This window comes from Rhipicephalus sanguineus, chromosome 4, assembly GCF_013339695.2.
Source record: "Rhipicephalus sanguineus isolate Rsan-2018 chromosome 4, BIME_Rsan_1.4, whole genome shotgun sequence".
NCBI lineage: Eukaryota > Metazoa > Arthropoda > Arachnida > Ixodida > Ixodidae > Rhipicephalus > Rhipicephalus sanguineus.
In genome coordinates this window covers 179,853,631-179,875,139 of record NC_051179.1, presented here as the reverse complement: position 1 = coordinate 179,875,139, position 21,509 = coordinate 179,853,631, and the positions used below count along the sequence as shown (strand labels likewise).

At 46.9% G+C, this 21,509-nt stretch overlaps 1 protein-coding gene across 1 annotated transcript; it reads right to left on the bottom strand.

Moving 5' to 3' along the window:
- Positions 1 to 6,045: 6,045 nt before the first annotated feature.
- Positions 6,046 to 18,803, bottom strand: LOC119391896 (putative phosphoenolpyruvate synthase). Its single transcript, XM_049415435.1, has 4 exons — positions 18,774 to 18,803; positions 15,720 to 15,822; positions 15,101 to 15,175; positions 6,046 to 6,174 (listed from the first exon to the last, which is right to left on the bottom strand). Exons 1-4 carry the CDS (start codon positions 18,801 to 18,803, stop codon positions 6,083 to 6,085), a joined length of 300 nt encoding a protein of 99 aa, XP_049271392.1. The 3' UTR covers positions 6,046 to 6,082.
- Positions 18,804 to 21,509: the final 2,706 nt, after the last annotated feature.

Here is a 21,509-nt window from a genome sequence, read left to right as displayed (position 1 = left end):
GTTATTTTTATGTACCTGGTGCGTTGCGCGCGTAACCGCTGCCTTGCGCAAGCCGCGCCCTAATAGCTGAGAACCTTCCAGATTATTTTAAAGTCTTCTTATAGGCTTGAGCGCGCAAACGCGAACAGCGGTGATTATTCTGGAACTAACACGGCCGCCAGCGATAAGGCTCGAATGTTCGATGCCGCATGTATAAATGCCGACGCGCCTTACTGCAGATTATCGACGGCCGACGTTCTGTTCGCCGCTCTCAGTATACAGTGTGCATTGCTCGCAGTCTGACCTTCCGTTTCCCGGCCACAAGTTCAGGCAAATGAAAGAGTCGCATATTTCCGAGTTCTGCTTGAGTCTTCTTCACCGTCACGACCACGTGACAGTTTGATTCCCCAAGTATTTCGGACGTGTATTCAACGTGTCAGTCCAATCAAGCATTAAATAAAATTATTTTGGGAACGATTTTTCAAAAAATGACTCAGAAGGTAAAGGCTTAAAGATATGTTAGCTCAAAGTAAATAACATTAGTTGACTCACTGGATTCAGAACGACAGGCAAGAAAATGCTATATTTTATTTTCACAACCACTTGCCTAATAAAGTCGGCAAAATACTTGCGTGTTTGGCATTACAGCTGACTTGTAATGCATAAATAAGAGTATGAAAATTGAGTGGTAAACTGAAGAAGGTGAACCATCACTGATTCACGAGCATGTAGCTTCCCGCTCAGGCGCCTCGTGAAACAGTATGCTGTGCCAAGAAGCTCTGTCGAACAGGGTGGTGACTCGTGGTTTCAGGAGGCGTTGCCCGTGTTGTTCAGTGTCTCGGTGAATTGCATTCAGCAGTACGACGATACATGTTTTCTTCTGTTCTGTTGACGCCCCATCAACCAAGTAATCGCGATTAAATCATTATTCGAGAAATTGCAGAGCATAATTTCCCCGCACAAAGCACTGCTGCCAAAAAATTCAACTCCAGCACTTTTCAAATGGGTGCCGCAGTGCCACCGTTGGACTGTCAGGGGGGGCCGAGCCCTTCCTTAATGAATGGAGGGGGGTCGCCCCCCCGGCCCCTCGTGACATTAAGCCCTGCTTGTTAAGCCTTCTGCACCACTAATGGACAGTGTATCTCGAAAACCTAGCTGCTTTATCGGCAGTATACGGCTGGCGAAGCATCATTACTCAAATCTAAATCAAACACGCTCATTATTTGCGAATGAATGAAAGTGCAAGACGACGACTCGATAGCTTCGATGTGGACAAGTCTCGTTTCAACAGGCGCCGCCATCCATACATACATTACATACGGAATCCCTTGCGTGCGTTAACGTTGAGCGCTATATTCCGAAAATAGCGTACGTACTTGAAGCTCGGGCTACGTTTACGTTCTGCGCATGCGTAATCTGGAGCACGCAACGCTAACGCTAAATCGCCGCGTTTGCTGTTTTCCGCTATACTAAAACTCCCTATTAGTCGGTGCTATCGCACTCAAAGCAGTCGGCGAAGCAACACCGTTGGTGCACGTGGAAGCTTCGAGATTGCTCGTCGGCGCGCAATCTCCGAGGCCTTGCTTTAAATGCGTCGTCACCGAATCGTTCTCTATCGGCGCTAGTACGTGTCATGCCACATTACTTCATTTTCCCGCTCACAGACGGCGGCACCACCCCGCCCCGCCTAGAGTGACTGTACATGTTACCTTAAGGTAGCAGAGTTGCGCATGGGTCTTCCAAACGCCGCTAGCAACCATGCGTTGCGGAGACGGTGACGCTCGGGCCAATTTTAACACGAAAGTGTTTTATGTCGGGATCCACCACGACTCCACTGACGTATTTCCGTCACGGATATGTCGCTGTAAAATATACTCTAACAGATGGCAAAGAAAAAAACTAGAAGAAAAAGTTCTGTCGCAGGGAGTCGAACCTACGACCCCTCGCTCCGCAGCGCGAACCGACTCGGCCACAGACGGCACTTTCTTAAGCATACTAACGGCGAATTATTTAAGAACACTGTTTGCCATGGGCGGTACTCAGAGATCGGTGACACTTCAGCGTCTTTTCGTTATCACTAGCGAGATGGAGCGAAGGGCTCTAAGGGCGCGTTTTAAGGGGCCCTGCAACACCTTTCCTAGTTATATTGGAATAGTCTCATTATTGACGTATGACTGACTCTTCACGAGTCATATGCCGCAAAATTTTTTAAAATCCGTCAAGTCGAAGTGGTGTAACCAAATTATAGAGATCACGTTCCGCAGCTTTCTGCCTCCACTCAACGCCGCGAGCGCGCGGAAAGCTGCGCGGGTCGTGAAGGGAGGGAGGGCGGAGGTGCCAGGAGGCGCCGAAGAGTTGCGTCAGCGCCGGCGGCATTTTTTTCTCTCTGGCGTCTCGGCGCAACCACGTGGTCTGTGGCGCCACTTCCGGTCGGCTTGCGTGGTCGTCGTCGAGCGGAGCCTATCGCACCATGTATCGCGCGTGCTTAAAAACTGCGAGTCGGTTTGGTAATGTTGGGTGTGCACCTCGAACTGCCGTAGTGTTTTCATCACTCTGCCAACCATGGACGCAAACCTGCGTGCGCGTTTGGAACGAATGACAGCTGAGATGGGTTTCGACCCACACTTCGATACACCGCCTCGTCGCACTGCTCGTGCTTGAATCGTATTCAACACGGCAAAGCTGCGTGCACCATTCTCCCAGTGGCGGCACCTCGATGCTGTTTGCTCTTCGAATGCGGGCGCACAGCGAGCGCGGGCTGACAACAAAGAACTAAAGACTAGAAGAAAGGATCGTGGGGCATCGGGCCGGCGCGGACCCATCCCCCGGGTCTCTACAGCTACCGTGAAAATGCAAGTCTGGTTGCTGTGTCGCGGTTTCTCAGAAACGTGAGCCTACGGGGAGAATACGCCGAGGTACGGCTCGATGACATACTGAACAGACAGCGAACGGGACTCTCGCCATAGAGCGAACCAGGTATCCTAAACTAGCTGGCGCCAGCATTGTTATCGGAGAAATCCTGCACCGCTGCCTCGGTCGATCGTGAGAACGTGCCGACGATGCAGTTTCCAGCTGACGAGGCAACACTCGAACGGCTGCCGCTCTCAACGGCAACCGGCGATGGTCAAAAGCACAGAAATATTCACGATTTCGGCACTGCGCATGATGAAGAAAATGCAAACACGCAACTACGAGCAGACGAGCTGTCGGTGAGACCGGAAGTGCTAATATTAATGCTTGTTTGGTGTTTTAACGGCATAACACAATATAAACATACATATTATCTAGCTATTGAACTCAAAATTGACAACGAAGGTAATAATGAGGGTGTTATCGCGATTATAACATCAGCCAATGGTGGAACTGCCGACAATCGCGTCATATATTGCGGACTACTACATCATTTGTCGAGAGAAGAGGGAGCGATTTTCAGCTGAATTTGAGAATTTATTGTAAATTCCAGGCCGCTAGCTTCGCTATAATATTTGGCTCGCGTGTTCTCGGAAGCCTCGACTACCGATTGGCAGCGCTTTTTGACCCAGCTCAAAAAGCGTTGCAGGGCTTCTTTAAAGGTCGTCGCCCCGCGCGTTGCGATGTGCGCGCGCCTCCACATGGCGGGGTCGCTCATGCGCGCGTGCTTATCTCGTGATGAGGGATGGTTTGTACGTCTTGTGCTCTCAACGCAAGTTTGCGTTGATGTAACCGAGAGCACGAAGGTCACTTCGCTCACTGCAGCGGCCGCTTTTGCGAAAACAGTGCGCTGCTCACACACAAATTGGTTAAAACTGTGACAGTTCGCGCTCATCATATGCACAGTTGTGCTTTCGTTTCGTGCGCCCTCCTTTGTGTTTGAGAAGCGCGCTTTCCTTAGTGGAGCTGTGACAGTTGTTAGTTCGCGCTCATCCTGTGTATATTCTTTCCGTGCGTCCTTTCTGCTCAAGCAGCGCGTTGCAAGTTTCGAGCTGCTTGCGGTTCCTCACGTTACATTACAATTTGTTTCTATAGCATTAATTCTTTCGCCCTTGTGGCGAAACAATGCACATCAAACGCTCAACTAAGTCTGTGAAGACACGTTTCACTTTCGTGTTATAACGATTCCTATGACAGAGAGATAAGCCATGTTTTTTTTTCTATTTCTCGATGGCGCCGCTGCAGCGAACTGGATTGACACTAGTCATTCACAGTAAAGTTAATCATCGGTCTTCGACACGCCAAACATGTCGATCGGTGACCCCGTAGGCATGTCGCCTGCAAAAACGGAGTGCGCCTTCGCCGCATAGCTGTAGTTGCTAGACAAATCTATGGGCAACTCTGCGACCTAAAAGCAGCGTATACAGTAACCATAGCCCCGCCAAAAGAGAGCAGCGTGCGAGAGAGAATGTGTGAGAGATATAAGGCGCGTTTGTGGAGTGGCATGCATCTGCTTCGGTAGCTTTGTCGCTAGAGCTTCGGGCGCTTGTCGTCGCGGCCATGATGTCGTGGGTTCGATTCCCGGCAGGGAACGTTTTCTTACTGCTTTTTTTCTTTCTGATCCGTTAGCGTCCATTTTATGAACGTCATATCCGTGACGGGAATACGTTACTAAAGTCTTGGTGGTCCTCGGCTTGAGACACTTTCGTGTTAAAATGGGCCAGCGGTCACTTGCTCCACGCAGCACCGCAGACCTTTTGTAGAATGCACGCGCAATGTAGTTTATGATATACCTTTGGTCAAGCTTATATCGGGCAGAATGGCATGTGCTTGAACGAAAGACTCAAGGAGCACTACTATAATGTCAACACAGCTGTTCCCGGTCATTTAGGGTTGTATTGCTGAGATTGTGGATGCGTTCCTCGCTTTGAAGGTACGACAGTGCTTAGTCGCTCATCCGTAAAGATGGCTAGATTAATAATCGAAGTTGCAGGCACAGAAAAACAGGATGGCGCATGTCTAAGCATGGCGTCACTAGCACTGACCGAGAAAGAAGTACAGTTTCTAGATATGTATAGTGAGATGAGTAAGCGGTTGTAATGAGTGCACAACAAGTGCACGGGATTGTTGAACACCTCTTTTGTTTGCGTGTGTATGCTATGCATTTCATGCACTGGTGCCATTAAAATCAGCTGTGAGTCAGCGCTCGGGTGTGTGCCCCTTGCGTCCCCGTCATGCTTTTTTCGTTACAAGGCTGCCAAATCGACAAGCATTAACAAAGCTTATTAGCACGTTCGCAGCATTTTACCAAGCTGTTTGCTACTATTACATCTTCTAGCTTTACTACCTCGATGCAGCGGTTGTTGGTCACTTGTGCCCGCATTAATTGTAATTGAGGAACATTGCGTGGCAGACTGGGCCTCAGACTGCCGTGGAAACAAACGCAACGATGCCGCGTTCCGTTACATTAGACTTTGCACCGCATAGCAGAGCAAGTAAGCGACGGTGAACGTAGCAAGTTCCACACGGTCTCCTTTTATGCTAGGAAACATGAGTAAAACTTTAAATTTAGAGGTGTTCTGTTCGGGTGGCAATGACAACAAATTCACCGCCCCTCCCTGAAGATGCCTTTACTGCACCTCAGAAAGTTTTGCGACTGCTGGTCAATGTATATACAAGCAGCGCTCAGTGAACTCGGCGAAAACTACTCAACCACCGCCTGTGCTGACAATCATCTGAAATCGTGCGTAATTATGTGTTATAAGGAAACGTATCAGTATTAAATTTTACCAATCTGATTATTAGGATCTATAGTGGTAAATAAGGCAAAAACGAAATAATTAACAATGATACTCATAATTATTGGAATGATCAATATGAGTCAGTTAACGCATTTGTGTATGACAGATCCTGCTGTTGAAGTTAGAATATGAAACAGGCGCTGGAAAGATAAACGGGAGATGCTGAGAGCCAGCAAAAAAATGTTTCATCTTGCTTGCACCTTCTTTTTACAAAATTGCCTGTAACAAACTGCTCCCCCTATCCTTATCGTACAAAGACCGCTGGCGCAAAGATGGCGCCACGCCAATTTTGCGCTCTGTATAAAAGGAACGTTCAGGGTAGCACAAACGTGTCACTGTTTATTGCGTTCTACATTCGTGTCTGCTACGTAGAATAATAATGCCCTGAGAAGTCAAAGGATGCCTGGTCCCTTGGCCGCATGAGTATTATGAATGCCGACTTCTTGGAGTGTTCCTATCGAGCCGTCCAACCGAACCATCGATCCTGCAAAGAAGAGAAAAGCATAAATATTGTAACGCTACACTATGAAATGGTCCAAAAAGAGATAAAAGGAAATACAGGTGGTAATTAAGTTGCGTTCCCAATTGGAAGGGGAAAAAAGGCTGTTCTCACGACGCCACACGCAGTACAGGTACATCCAACGTCGCACATTTCACAGTTGGTCTCAAGGTATTAAGACTTTATTGCTGACGCACAATCGGTTTATTATGACTAGAGACCGGATTTTAGGCAAATGCCTATTTTGTTCTTCACCCTCCTACCACCGCCACTTTGATATATGAGCATGAATTACAGGCTAAGGAGGGCTTCCATGATGTTTATATAGTGCCTATAAATGCCTATTTTTGGCGTTCGCGCCTATTGGGCGTGAGGCCCACCACTGGAAATGTGGGTGCTGCAATAGCTGTGACGTGCAGGGTTGGATCACGTGACCTCGCCTCGCTCTGGCGAAGGGAAGGGGACGGTTGAATGCGTTGTTTTTAACCGCGATTTTGCGGTGGTTTCGCTTTTGAACCGCGTTGTTTTGCTCTAACGTCTTGTGTGTGGACCCCTAAAGGCTACACAATCCGGAAAAACGCAGTAAAAGTTATCGGCAGCATGGTACTTTTTCTGCTCCGTGCCACAGAGAAGGGGCCAGGCGTGAGCTTTCACTTTTACCTGCCACCCTGCTGTTCACGAGTATGATGCCGCTGTCACCGGTCTTTTTTTATAGTTTGTAGGCCTCAGGCACTATAGGCAGTTCAAGCCTATGGTGTTAAAATGACCTCCGTCCATGAATATTCACCCACACGGAAGCTTTGTTCACAGTGAAAATAAATGCGCAAACAGTCCGGTTATGTGTGTTTTAAAATATGACGTCCACGTGCGGACATGTGTGGAAAGTTGCCGTCTTGACGATTAAGCGTGTGCGCCGTTGTCTGGATTGTCAGAGATTCAAGATAAAGTCGAGAAGCCCCGTTCTTTTCTCTTTCCGTTACCTTTGCCTTATCCCAGTCTGTTTCGTGGCCAGTTGCTTCTGCGTGTTCGGTGAAACCTTTCTTACGTCATGCATGTGCTGCTTGAGTGTTGCTTAAAGTTACCTGCCCCGACCACAGTGACTTTCACCACAGTCTGCCCCCCTTCCTGTGTCCATTTTATTTGTCCTCGTCTCTTTTCCCGGACCACACGGGTTTCAGTCAGACTCTCGACTTCAGCTCATGGGGTTCCTTGCTTATAGGTTATTGCTGTAAAATGAGCCTATAGCCAGTGCCACTGTTCTTCTCTGTGTTGTTTTAAGCTACAGGTGGAAACGTGGCCAGCTTCAAACAATGATTCACCTTCTAACAGCAGCCGCGAAGTGTCATGCTGCTTAGCCATGAAGCTTTATTAATGCTGGACGCTGGTATTTTCACTGCAACATAAAATTGCCATTTAGAACACGGAAAGTTACGCCTTGCAGCACGGTCATTCAAGTGTGCAAGTAAACGGCCGGCTAGCACACGGTGAACTTGCTATCGCAGTCGAGCCCGATCGGAAGTGTATTTTTCGATCGCGATTGGCCTCTTTGTGCAAGCTGAATAACGGAGTCAATCGTCGAAAACTTGCTTCCCTATGTGGCTCGGTGGCGATCGAAAATGCACCGTGTGACAACCCAATGAGAAGCAACAGATAGATATTAAAAACGTGCCGCAGACAAACTGATGTGAAATGATATCTAGCTACAACACTGAATGAGGCGCGCACGTACATATAGGTCTCTTGCGTTTGTCTCCAATCATATGAGAAAGGTTGCGGCTGCATGAATCTATGCTGGATTGCTTCCCACAAAGCGGAGAAACCGCTTTCATCGTGCTTCATAGAGCTATTTGCACTAAACAGGAATGTAAATTTGCCCATGCTTCACGTGTCAACCACGACCCGTTTTCATATGTAAACCTACAATGAATGAAGTCGCATGGTTGCACGCATTTCACCCGCCACGGCGGTCGAGTGGTTGTGGTATTCGACTGCTGATCCACAGGTCGCGGAATCGAATCCCGGTCCGCGGCGGCCGCATTTTCGATGGAGGTGAAAATGCTTGAGGCCCGTGTACTTAGATTTAGATGCACGTTAAAGAACCCCAGGTGGTCGAAATTTCCGGGGCCCTGTACGGCGCGTCTTATAATTACATCGTGGTTTCGGGACGTTAAACCCCAATTATTAAAAAAAAACAAGATTAAATTGCACGCATTTCTGGCAGCAAACATATGTTTCTTTGCCCAAGCACGCGCTGAAGCCCATTCGACGCAAAATGTTTGGTTACCTTTTACAAAAGCAGCGTGCTCGGCCCCCGTGGGTTCCATATCGGTGGCCATAGCAGACGACGCCAGCAGTCAGGGTGCTGTCTAAGGCATTATGAGGAACGTAACGTTTTTTTCTGAGCAGTTATTTAGGATTTCGTACAGTCAGTGACGAAGCCCCAGCAGTATTTTACAGATTTCGTTGAAGTGATGTACAACAATATTAATGAAAAAGCAGACACGAAAGCGGCTGCGGGTTGAGCGGGAGAGGACTGGTGGAGCAATCCAACCTTGCACGTCACAGGGATGCCTCCGCATGGCGGCGCCACGGTATGTCCTCACGCTCAGTATGCCTATAAGGGCCTATATGTGCCTATTTTCAAAAACTGGTGCCCATATGAACACTATTTACCTCAAGTTTCGCTTCCCGGTGAACTTTTGGAGCCCGTAATTCATGTTACCACGCAACACTGACTGTTCGGAACTCCATGGGGTTCAACCTAGTCCTCTAGTTCAACCAACTCCCGGAAACAACCGCTAGCAGCAGTGAAATGAGACCCACCGGTGAGCATACGTCGCCGCGCTCACATGGGGCGAGGGGTTGGCGAATGTGGAATTGTGGAGTTAAGTTGTGAAGTTATGTTGAGTGTGGCTCCATGAGCTAAAGAAGACGTGTTCATTTTTTTCTGCGGTCAGTCGATCGTCGATGTGGAAGAATCGTATGATGAAGCCGTGTGAGCAATGACAACTTACGCGAGTGTTTCCTGGAAGAGAAACATTCGGGAACGACGACGGAATGGAACAACGACGATCAGCGCTGGAGTTTGCGTGAGTGTTTCATGGGGGAGAAGCGTTCAAGTTACGTCCAGGAATTGTGGACTGGATTCGTTGTTGCATATGCAGGACTTTAACTGTTCTGAATATGTTGTAATGTGCATTTGTAGCGCTTGATCTGTTTGTTTAGTTGCCGTTGTGTTAACACGATCTGAGTTATATTGTGAAGTTGTAACTGATACCAGACGAGTGTGCATGTTTGTGTGATGCTTGTACTGCCTTAACTGAGAATACAGTTTGTTTGTGTTATCAACTCTTGGCTCTGACTAGGTCGTTGGACCTTAACCGGCGTTCGCTGCCGCACTGAAAGGACCAACTCTAAATTGTCCGCGCTGTCGTGGTGCTTTTCGGCGGACTGATACGTCCGCCCTTGGAATCTGCCCGGTGATTGCCATCCCCATTAACGGGATTAGTGACAGCAACTCCCCATGATAAGGGTGTTTGGGCATTAGCAATACCCCATGGTGTCGGTGTTTTGATCCATGAAAACAATTTTTGCAAAGGTCTAAGAGTGTTAGTTATAGACAAGGCAAAAGCCTCTTAAGGGTGTAGCCTCCTTTATGTGAAGTAAGACTGAAAGTCGAGCTAGTTGGTACATATTCATTTTGAGAAGCTTTTAGCGCAAACTAGGACAGGGACACAGATAGATACAGAGGTTGTTCCCTCCCTGTGTGTCCCTGTCCTAGTTTGCGCTAAAAGCTTCTCCTTTATGTGTATATGGCATCATTTGTAGAAAGGAGAGGGTGTTGGATTTTCCGCGCTCATCCCACAAGAAGAAGAAAAACAGCATACGGCTGTGCTCGTGAGCGCGTTCAACCAGGAACTAAGGATCCATTTTTACGTTCTGGGCTCATGCGGACGCTAATAAACGTCTGTTTGAGCTTCTAAGTCAGCGTTGGCTGTTTTTTGTACCACATATTTTACAGAGGGAATGATTTCTAGCGTGCTTTCAGAATTGTCAGTTCCAGACCCCGGGCAGCGCCTTAATGTCTGGCTCGCGTGTTCTCAGGAGCCTCGACTACCGTTCGACAGCGCTTTCGGACCACGCTGAGAAACTGTCACAGGGCCGCTTTAAGAAAGGAGCATAACTATATACTCAGTGAACGATACCACGCATGGCCAAACGACTACGAGAGAACTTCGATATGTCTGTGATTAAATTTCGCCAAAATTATTGCGGTTGATAAGATGTTTCACCTCAAGATTGGTAAGGTCCATGGACTTGCTGCTAGCGCGAAACGCACTGCTCCCTAGGTGACAGCGGCTTCAAAGATTTCACGCGCACGAGCATTACTGTAACGCTTGCGGGCAAAGCACTGCAAAATCAGGCTCCAGAACACGGCACATGCCACGCCCCATACAGTGTAAGGCCAAATGGCTGGCAGTTCTGGAGTGACAACTGCAGGTTTACTCCCTTTAAACAACGATCAGTGTATCCTACATAGCAGTCTCCACAGGGTAGGGGTCGTTCGTGTACCATACGCGCTTCGTACACTTGACCAACCCTGTGATGTCCTTCGCTTTATAGGCTATTTGCTCACATTTCTTACAGTTGTCCTGCTGCAAAAGATGGCGTGTAGACTTAACAGCTTACAAAACGCCGTTAAGACTACACGGACTCACTGAGCGACTATTGAGAGAGGTCATGAATGTATGTCATCATGACGGAGTACCTACTTCTGCTGCGGTCAGGCTGCTTCACATAAGACTCTGTCAGAACCTAAAAACATTCAGCCCAGAGTGCGAAATACTGACAGCGATAGAGTCGCGCGAGTAGTTTTTAGGTGACGCGGATGAGAAGTGAACACGAGTGCCCTGCGCTGAAGAACCTCTCCACATGGGAGTAGTTCGCAGACGTACTTTTGTGTCTGACATTCTAGGGTAACAGCGGTTGACGGCGCCTAGGGTCGGCTAGGTTGCTACCCATTTGTTGGGTTTCCTGAACACTGCAGGTGCATCGATGCCGATGTATTTAAAGTGAATTTTGTTTTCTAAGTATTAAGAGAGAGCGCTTGTGTTCTCTCTGTCTTGTCCTCGTCTTCGGTAGCGCATTCAATGTATATCAGTACTAAACCATTGTAGTGTTCCTACTTTGCCTTTGTTGATTCCCTTTTCTTTAGCTGGAATTTCACCATTGTCAGAGTTGTACCGGTGCGGCCACAGGTCATGTAGCTAACGCTTTGCGATAATAGAATTATGCAGTAACTCACAAAGAAAACTTCTATTTTTTTCATTCACATGCAAATAGGTTCAAGAAATATGGCTGCTGCTCCAAACGCCGCACACACTCCTCCCCTGCTGTTTGTCGTTCCTTTATTCATTGTGTTATATGAAAAACGCCGACTATTCACTATCTTAGATCTGGACGGTTTAAAAGGCAGTGCACTTCGATATATAAATCTTTCCACTGAGGCGCTCTTGGACGCCGCCATAGTTCACCGCTAGCGACGTCTGGCGGCGGCGCCGTCTTGGGCTGTTTGCTCTCCGGTCTTTCCGTCGAGACGCATGCGTTCGTCGCATCGTGTGTCGTCAAACTTTTGTTTTAGTTCTGTGTAAGCTTTGCGGAGACGTTATTTCGGTTCTTTTCTGACTCTCTGAGCTTTCCTCACTGACAAGACGGTCGGCATCGAGTGTTTTGCTATTTGTGGTATTTGTGTATAAAGGGTGCGCGCTGTAAGGCCGTGTTCACATTCCGATGGCTGGTGGTGCGTCTAAAGAGCCCGTCGACTTAGGAGGTAAGATCCCTCAACATGATTCTGATTTATGTCACCGCGCGTTAATGTTCACGGCAACGTTATAGTGAGAATTCTCACAACGAGCACGATGAAATTGCCCTTATTGCTCGTCAAATGCTACTACTACAACGCTACATACCCGTGCCGTTGCCAGAAAATTGTTCACCTAGCTGCAGTAAATGTTGCAGCGCAATTACGCTGCACTTGAAGGTGAGCGCTCGCAGCTTTTGCGTGACAACAGTTCGCTGTGGCTGTACTTTATTGACATCGTGCTTGTCCTGTTTTTCAACGTGGAAGCTAATCGAGAAACATCACTACTTACACGCCGCGATATGCTGTCGCATGAGGCCGCGAGAACCGCGGTCAGATATTTTTGTTGCCATCAAAAATAATAATTGCGTGTGGCTCCTACAATTCGGATCGCAATAGTTGAGCTCAGTGCCTAAGGTAGGCATACGACTGTCTGCAATCTCGATAGACGGATCGTAAATGTATAGATGCGGATCGAGCAAAATCGCCGTCTATTGTCTTCGTGCAAGCATTATGCTAGTGTGGACTTATCGTTGTGAGCAGTCGTTGTATCTTAGGAGGTAAGCTGTCGCGCTGACCTCGTTGACACGGGTTTAGTTATCGATCACGCCGATCGCATGTTCGTGAGGGCGAAATGTGAAAATACTCGTGTATACCTACCATTACGTGGTCACAAATAAAACCTGCAGGTGTCGTTGCTCTTCTTGCCTTTAATATTTTCAACTTCCTGTGAAAAAAAAATCCGACAGATGCCACGCACTGTGGGAATCGATGTAATGCGAAGCAGCCAGGAAAGAGCTGCATACATCGCCTTGTTTGACTTTGAGCCAAATGAAATCATTCATGCCATGCCATCTAGTTCACCATATATCGCATGTTTGCCATGCACGCATGCATCCACAATCTGGTATAGGCCATGCTAATGAGACGTATATTCTGGTGTGTACAATGCATGACCTGTTGTTTATGTTCATCACGCACCCGTGTCATGCCATACCAGTTTTGGCATATATCCAGTTAACAAAATGGCCGGAAGCGCACCATGACAGTGTCATGTAAATCATACCGTACATGACATGCATAACATGATTCGCATGTTACGACCTGTCATTTATGTTCGTCATACAGTCACATCGCGCAATACCAATTTTGGTGTATATCAAACGAGCGAAATGGCCGCGAGTGCACCATGAGTATGGCATGTTAATCATGCCATACATGACATGCATATCATGCTTTTCATATTAGCACCTGTCACTTATATTCTTCATACAGTCGCTTCGCGCAGTACAAATTTAGTTGTATATCAATCTAGCGAAACGGCCGCGATCGGACAATGAGTGTGGCATGTAAATCATGCCGTAAATGACATGCATATCATGATTTTTAAGATCCCACCTGGTATTTATGGCTATCATACAGTCGCGTCGCGCAATACCAATTTTGGTGCATATCAATCTAGCGAAACGGCCGCGAGCGCACCATGAGCAGTTCATGTCGTACGTGACTTGCATGTCATGATTTTCATGCTATCACCTCTCATTTACGTTCGTCATACAGTCGCGTCACGCAATACCAATTTTGGTGCATGTAAAGCTAGCTAAACGGCCGCGAATGTCCCATGAGCGTGGCATGTAAAGCATGACATACATGACATGCATGTCATGGTTTTCATGTTACCACCTGTTATTCATGTTTTTTATACAGTCACAACGCGCAATACCGATTTTGGTGTATATCAATCTAGCGAAACGGCCTCGAGTGCGCCACTAGCGTGGTATGTAAATCATCTCGCACATGACATGCATGTCATAATTCTCATGTTACCACGGGTCATTTATGTTTGTTATACAGAAATGTCTCGTCATACCAGTTTTCGTATATATCTATTCATTTAAACGGCCGCGAGCGGCCCGAGATCATGTCATGCATATCATGCTGCACATGCCATGCGTGTCATGATTTGCATGTTAGGATTGTCATTACGTTCGTCGTGAGCTCTTGTCACACCATACCAATTTTGGTATTTATTAAATTAACGGAACGCCTGCAAGAGCCCCAAGGCCGTGGAATGTAAATCATACTGTTCATGACAGGCATGTCATGATTTTCATGTTATGACCTGTCATTTATGCTCGTAATACGATCATGTTATCCCATACTAATTTTGGTATACATCCGATTAACGAAACGGCCAGGAGAGCACGAAGTCGTAGGCGGCTAGATAGATAGATAGATAGATAGATAGATAGATAGATAGATAGATAGATAGATAGATAGATAGATAGATAGATAGATAGATAGATAGATAGATAGATACGCTCAAAGTCGCAGAAGTTCGCTAAGAAATGCGTCGCATTTAAAATATATTCACGCTAATTGTTACCCATCCGAGGAAACCAATAGCCCTTCTGCTAACTTTTGTTCCAGATGGCAGGAGCCATGACCATCCGAACATGGTGAATGAATGGCTGGACGACATGCGGGATTGGGCTGTGAAAGCCCCTGCCATAATTTTTTACCTATTGAATTCCGAGGCGAAGCATCGGCACGGCGTTTAGATCGCTGCGCTTGCCGTCCACAAAATGCGCTGAACATACACGTGATGACGTCGAGGGTACAACACCTTTTCTATTGACGGCGGCGACACACTGTCTTTTCAAATCGGCGTCAGCGGGAAGCAAATACACGTCGCAGCCGCACTCCGCTTGCAACACGTTGTGCGCGCCGCAGAGCTCTTTTCTTGCTGCGTTCCTCTTCTTTTGGTTATAATTGCAGCCGTAAACAACGCAATGATGCCTTTTTGATAGACTTTTCTTGAACGACATTTCAATGTTCAATTAATAACACCAAAATAACGCACGCATTAAAGAGCCACTACACAACGTGAATGGTGAACTCTCTCCAGCAACAGCCCGAGACGAAGGGGGCGTTGCCCAGAAGCCTGCTACTCTCGTCACCAGGCGGCGAAAATCGGCTTGCGGCTCGCTGGAAAGGTCTATACTTAGAAAGCAGTATCTGAAAGCAGTATCTGGGCAATATCTATCTCACCTGTTCTGATGGCCGAAGTGGCGCCAGCGGCGCCGACAATGCAGGGAATGCCGTACTCGCGTGCCACCACAGCTCCTGCAAGGCGGAAGGCAGGCCATACGTGTCAAAAACTAACCTAGACAGGCTATTAGTTTTACAAAGAAGGGCTGTACGCTGCATAGAAAATCTGCAGCCAAGGGAACACACTCCTCCATTTTTTGACAAGCTTAACATACTTGCCGTCCACCGACTGTACATAGCAGGGCATCACAATTGCGCACACACATGACAAACTACGTTAAAACCATCGAATGTGACACGCAGACCGTTTGTACGCGGTGCAGAGTAAGACAACGAAGGGTTGCCGCTGCAAATGAAGGCAGCAAGGGCCACCGCGCGTTGTTCTTCCCTTCAAAGCGTGAATCAACGTTCAGACGTCTCCTGTTTTTCATGGCGATGTTTGGTTGTAACGCCAAGATTCAATATTATGAAAACACGAAAGACTAGAAACAGGCTAAATCAAACTTTGCTATAAAATACGAACAATCCCGCAATAATACTTTTATTGAGTTCTACTGTCCTAGCTGACAAACTTCCGAACCGTGCTACGTGACAGCCCTTTACTCTCTGCGATGCTTACCATGCGAAATAAGTCCTCCGAGCTCAGTGACCACTCCGGACAACAGAGGAAAGAAGGGGCTCCACGCGATGTCTGTGCAGTACGCCACGAGCACGTCTCCCTTCTGCGCGTGAAAATGGCGTTTGATGGATGAGCACGAGTGATGATATCTGTTGACACCAACATGGCTGACCTGAAACTGTGTTGTTCAAACTAAATATATCTCAATTATTAACACGAAAGTGTTTTATGCCGGGGTGCACCAATATTTCACTGACGTATTTCCGTCACGGAAATACGTCAATAAAATGCATACGACAAATAAAAACAGTACAAGTTTCGATAATTACGATGTCCTAGATGTCGTACCCAGGACCTCCTGATCAGCGACGATGGGAGTCAGGCGCCTTACCAACTACTCCACAGAAGTTCCTGCATGACCTTGTACAAACGAACCTTATATCTTTAACATATCCCTTTCGCAGCGACCTTGCTGGCATGGGGTGGAGTCACCGTCTTGGAGAGAGGAAGTGATGAATTGAAACGAGCGTCGACAGGAAGACCTTTGGCAGCCTCAGCGCTAAAGCCCCTTATTAGCATTAAAAAACAAATTGCGAAAAATAGAGAAGCAAGGAGTTCACCCTGGGAATGTTTTTAGACTTTCCAAAGCATTTGACTAGGTTAAGCATGATATTCTGTTTAAAATATTACCATGTTATGGCATTCGAAGTGTTGCCCTATAGTTAATACGTAGTTATTTAACAAACAGTTTACAGTATGCGTCTGTTCATGGGTATAAATCAAAGTTAAAACCATTGAAACTAGATGTGCAACAGGGTTCTATACTGGGACCACAATTTTTTATTATTTACATAAATGATATCGTCCACGTGCCAGAAACTTCCTCTATAGTCATGTGTGCAGATGATACCAGCTTGTTTTTCTCCGGCAGTCGTTTAAGAGATCTACAGAAAAAAGCGAGCCAGTGCTTTGCCTCACTTTCATACTGGCTAGATTCTAAGCACCTACAACTGAACGTTTGTAAAATTAAATTTATTTTATTTAAGAGCAAAACAAGGGGGAAGTTTACAACATAACAAACATAACGACACTCAACGTGTCCCTTTGTTTAAATTTTTAGGTCTACTTTTTCATGAGAACCTGAGCTGGACACCGCAAATAGACAAAATACATGTCAATATATTGAGATTGATTTCTGTTTTATACAAACTTAGGCCTCTAGTTCCAGACTGGCTGAAGCTCCAGATATATTGCTCTTTAGTTGATTCACAACTTGATTACTCTCGTTTAATTTGGGGCACGACTTCAAAAACTAACCTAGACAGGCTATTAGTTTTACAAAGAAGGGTTGTACGCTTAATAGAAAATCTGCAGCCAAGAGAACACACTTCTACATTTTTTGACAAGCTTAACATACTTACCGTCCACCGACTGTACAATCTTAAACTCACCATATATATCGGCAAAGAAATTGGAAACAACGTGGGTAGTTATATGGAGCATTGCTACCCAAGCGATGCTCCCTATGATCTACATTTTCACAGATTTTGACTAACACTATTCAGGACAACCCATGTAAAGCAGACCTTGTCATACCAGATACCTAATCTACTCCGAAACTATAGCTATGTTCATGAACTTTAGAGCAAGATAATACTGAAAACACTCTGAAGAATATCGTAAAAATGTACTTTCTCTCTTGTACTGTGCTCTAAATATATTATAAATTCGAAATATTTATTTTAGTGTATTTCTACTTTTGTGTAAGTGTGTAAAAATCAGTCATTTCGTTCAATGTGTATTTTGTATTCTGAATTGTACTTAGCATTTTGACGTAATATCTCCCAGATTGCAGTTTTTCCATTTTTTTATTTGGTATTTTGCTACGGGTAATTGGTGTTCATTGCAATGTTATACTTTAACGCGAATGTTCCAGATATTCTTTATACTCTTTGAATTTTGCTGTTGTGTTTTGGTGTTCCTAAAAATATCGCTGTAATTTTTACGTTGTACTACATGGGTGGAGGGACTCTAGTCAGGCAGAGCTAATCTGTCTGTAGTCCCTTCAACCTAGGCAAAAAAAATTGCATGAATAAACTGAATTGAATTGAAAAACTTTACTCAGCACTATAGGGCGCCTCAATACTTGCGTTCCTTCGTTCAACGCTGTCTACGAGACGCCCTACTCCGCGCCGCTGAGGCTGGCTCCATGGCTCATACCCAGGCCACACTGGCGAATTTAGTGCCATTTTTAGCGAGTGCACTTACGCCCCCAGAATACCACTTTAACGGCGCGCTGCTACACGAGTAAGGGGAGTGTACTTTTGAAATCATAGTAATGGTTAAAGTGGCGAGTTGGGCTTGTTGGTACATATTTCTGGCATTGCGAAATGAAACGCTGCGCTGCATAGGTTAACTGAGATGAAAGACACGAGAACACGAAACACACAAGGACCTCGCGTGTCTCGCGTGTCATGTCTTTCGTCTCAGTTCGCCTATGCAGCGCATGGTTTCACTTCGCAATGCCATACGAACTAGCTCCAGTGGAAGCACTACTAAATAATTCTGGCCCACTACCGCGCAAAAAACACAGAACCGACGACGAGCGCTGAACTTGCAAAAGCCTTTATTGGGAAAATTGCACATATACGAGTATTTATGCTGTCCGACACAGACATCATCCATACACATGCGTAGGCACGCCATCCCTTCATCAGCTAGTAGTAGGGATGGCACACTTACACATCTCTCCCCCAGATAGGAAATGCGTTCTGATCCTATGATTTGTCGGGTGATTCGCGTTTTGCATCCTAATGACGGACGAGTTATTGAGCTCGGGTGCGCAATCCTGACAGGTTATACAATGGCTGGCTAGGAAACCTTCAAAATCATTTCCGTCACGCACATTTTTTACATTATTCTGATGCTCCCTTAGCTCATCGTTGACGCATCTCCCGGTTTGGCCAACGTACACTTTTCCGCAGTTTAAATGAATTTCGTACACCACCCCTTCTGTGCAGTCAACAAAGGCCGCCTGTGCTTTGTGCCACAGACCTGCTGCTTCCTTGCCTCCGGGTTGGTCATTCTGCAGGGCTTAGAGAGCCTGTGTGGTGCCGTGAATGACTTTCACGTCGTACCGGTGAGCCACATTTTTCAAGTTGTGGGAGAGCAGCAGTGCACATCGGGTATGACAGTCACAGTCTGCCTGCGCGGTGCGCTGGCTTCACAGCTTTGCGGACGATGATGAAATATTTTAGCAGGCTCTGTGCGACCGAAATGAGGAGAGGCTGGGGATACCCAGCGCTGAGCACTCTTTCAGCTTGACGTTCGAACGCTTTCTGAATTACAGTGTGGGCAAGATTTGCCAATAGCGTTTGTGAGGCACGCCGTGGCACCAGCTCGTTTAACGAGCTTGGAGTGGGCGGACTTGAAAGGCAGATGTGGTTTGTAAGCGCACGGTTCCTAGAACCAGCAGACGCCAACAACCTTGAAACTAAACTGGATATCTAGAAATCTAATTTAGCCATTTACCGGGAGTTCGTGCGTTAGGCTAAGTGGGCTCATCACTTCTAAAAACATATCAAGCACACTTCGCGTACTAGTTCAATGTCCTGCGGGTCACAATTTAAAACAGCTAAATAATCATCCAAAACGTTGCTTTTTGGGCGAATTAAAACTAAATAATCATCAACGTACCGGAACACGCTAAGACCTTCTTATCGGTGAGCGAAGCGTTGATATGACGATCGAAATGAGCAAGTAGTGGTAATGGCGATGAGTAATTGAGTAGCACAGCATACGTTTGTTATTTAAGGCAATGTGTACTGAGTAATAATTGTTGCACCTATAGGCACCCCTAAAACAAAGTTTACGTACAGACGGCTGCAGCCATTGCACGGCGCGTGCTGGGCATGTCCTTTGCGGTCGTGGCTGTAAACTGCCTGAGAGCGAGAATGGCAGAGTAGTTTTTTGTTGTATATTATGTTTTAATGCATAAGAATACTCCTAATCACGAAAACGATACTTAAAAATACGATGAACTTGGCTTCGGATAATAACTTATTTATTCTCGAGCAACTGCTACCAATGCTAGAAACTCCGTGGCAGTGATGCGTGTTCGGCGAACGCACTCGCCGGCAAGTGCGCTGTGCAGCGAGTGTCCCTAAACTTTCCCATGTGACAGCGTGCGAATGACACTAGCGGCGAAATACACTCCCTCAAAGTGCCCTTAAGTTGTCCCGTATGACAGGGGTATTACACTCCATTTCGTTTAAATAGAAATTGAGTGAGTGCTTTGTTGCAGTGAGACAGGCCAACGGGCATCGGGACGCCTTCGCGCGTCCACGGCTCACGCTGCGAGACTGCCTCTAGCATTACTGAATCGCTGTGTGGTAGTGTGTGCATGAGCAGAAGTGTACGGTACCAATTTACGTGAGGGCGCAGACCTTGCCGTTTCTCTCTTCAAATGACGACGCTTTCCACGAGGTCACGTCGAGTACTAGTGTTATTATGTGCTTGTTGGAGCCATCTTGGCGCGGGATTCACCGTACACAGTTTCCGGGTTTATGTTAACTGCTTCAGCTACCACTATTACTGATCATTTACGTTAGTCGTCGCAATGGAGATGCTCCACCAGGCGTCAACATAGGTGCCTCCACATCAAATGGTGCTATAGCCAGCAAACAGGAGCAGTTATTGTGCAAGCTCTCATTATCAATGTGCATCGAACTACTTTTGTAATGACGCGCTTGACTTTCGTGTTATATCAATTCCTATGACGGAGGGATGTACAATGTCCATTTTTTAAACAGGAAAGTGGTAAAGCCAAGCCGGGGTCCACCAAGACTTTAGTGACGTATTGCAGTCACGGATATGACCTTGATAAAATGGACGCTGACGGATGGGGAAGAAATATTTGTACGAAAAAAGTTTGTAGTGGCTTAGCTCGCCTATGCCAGGATATACGCAGCCTTAGCTAAGGTTCGGCTGATTATTCTTAGCTTTCCTGGTTGTCAAGCTTCTCCGCTTTTCTGCGCCACTTAGCAGCAATTGTGCTCTCCTTCTCCATAGCTATACCACACTGGCAAAAGCCAGCCTGCCGCTCTGGCAACTGGCTAACCTCCCTGTCCTTCCGTTTTTCTCTTCCTCGTCCTCCTCCCCGCTATATGTATACCCCCACTGATATGTCTGCGCATGCGCGAAAAATGATAGGCGCTATAAAGCGGCTCCGGCGCAGCGTCAGACGGCCACTGCGCAACGGAGGCGAAAGCTGGGCGCACGCCGGCGCCAGTGCGTCTGCCGCGGCTATGACGTCACACCTCTGAAATGCGCAGACCGGCAAAGCGCGCGCGGCGGCGGCTCCGGTGCGCCATGTGACGTCACTGCTCCTCGCGCATGCGCAGAACGGCTCTCGGACTGCCACGCGAAAGTGCTTCACGTCGGCCAGTGTAGCTAACGTTACAAATGCTACCCCGCCGGCGATTGAGCCTACGACCTCTTGTTCCACGACGATAAGGGCCCGGCGCTCTACCCACTAAGCTACCGAGGTAGACGCATGAAAATCCACAAACGTGCCTTACATCTCTCACACATTCTCTCTCGAGTTGTGCTCTCTGTTAGTGGGGTTAGATAGGGCGGGGCGGTGCCGCCGTCTGTGAGCAGTGAAGGGAAGTACTGCAGTATGAATTTATTAGCGCTGACAGAGAACGCTTCGGCGACGACGCAGTTAAACCATAGCCTCCGAGATTGCGTGCCAGTACGCAATCTCGGAGGCTATGGTAAATCGTCTGG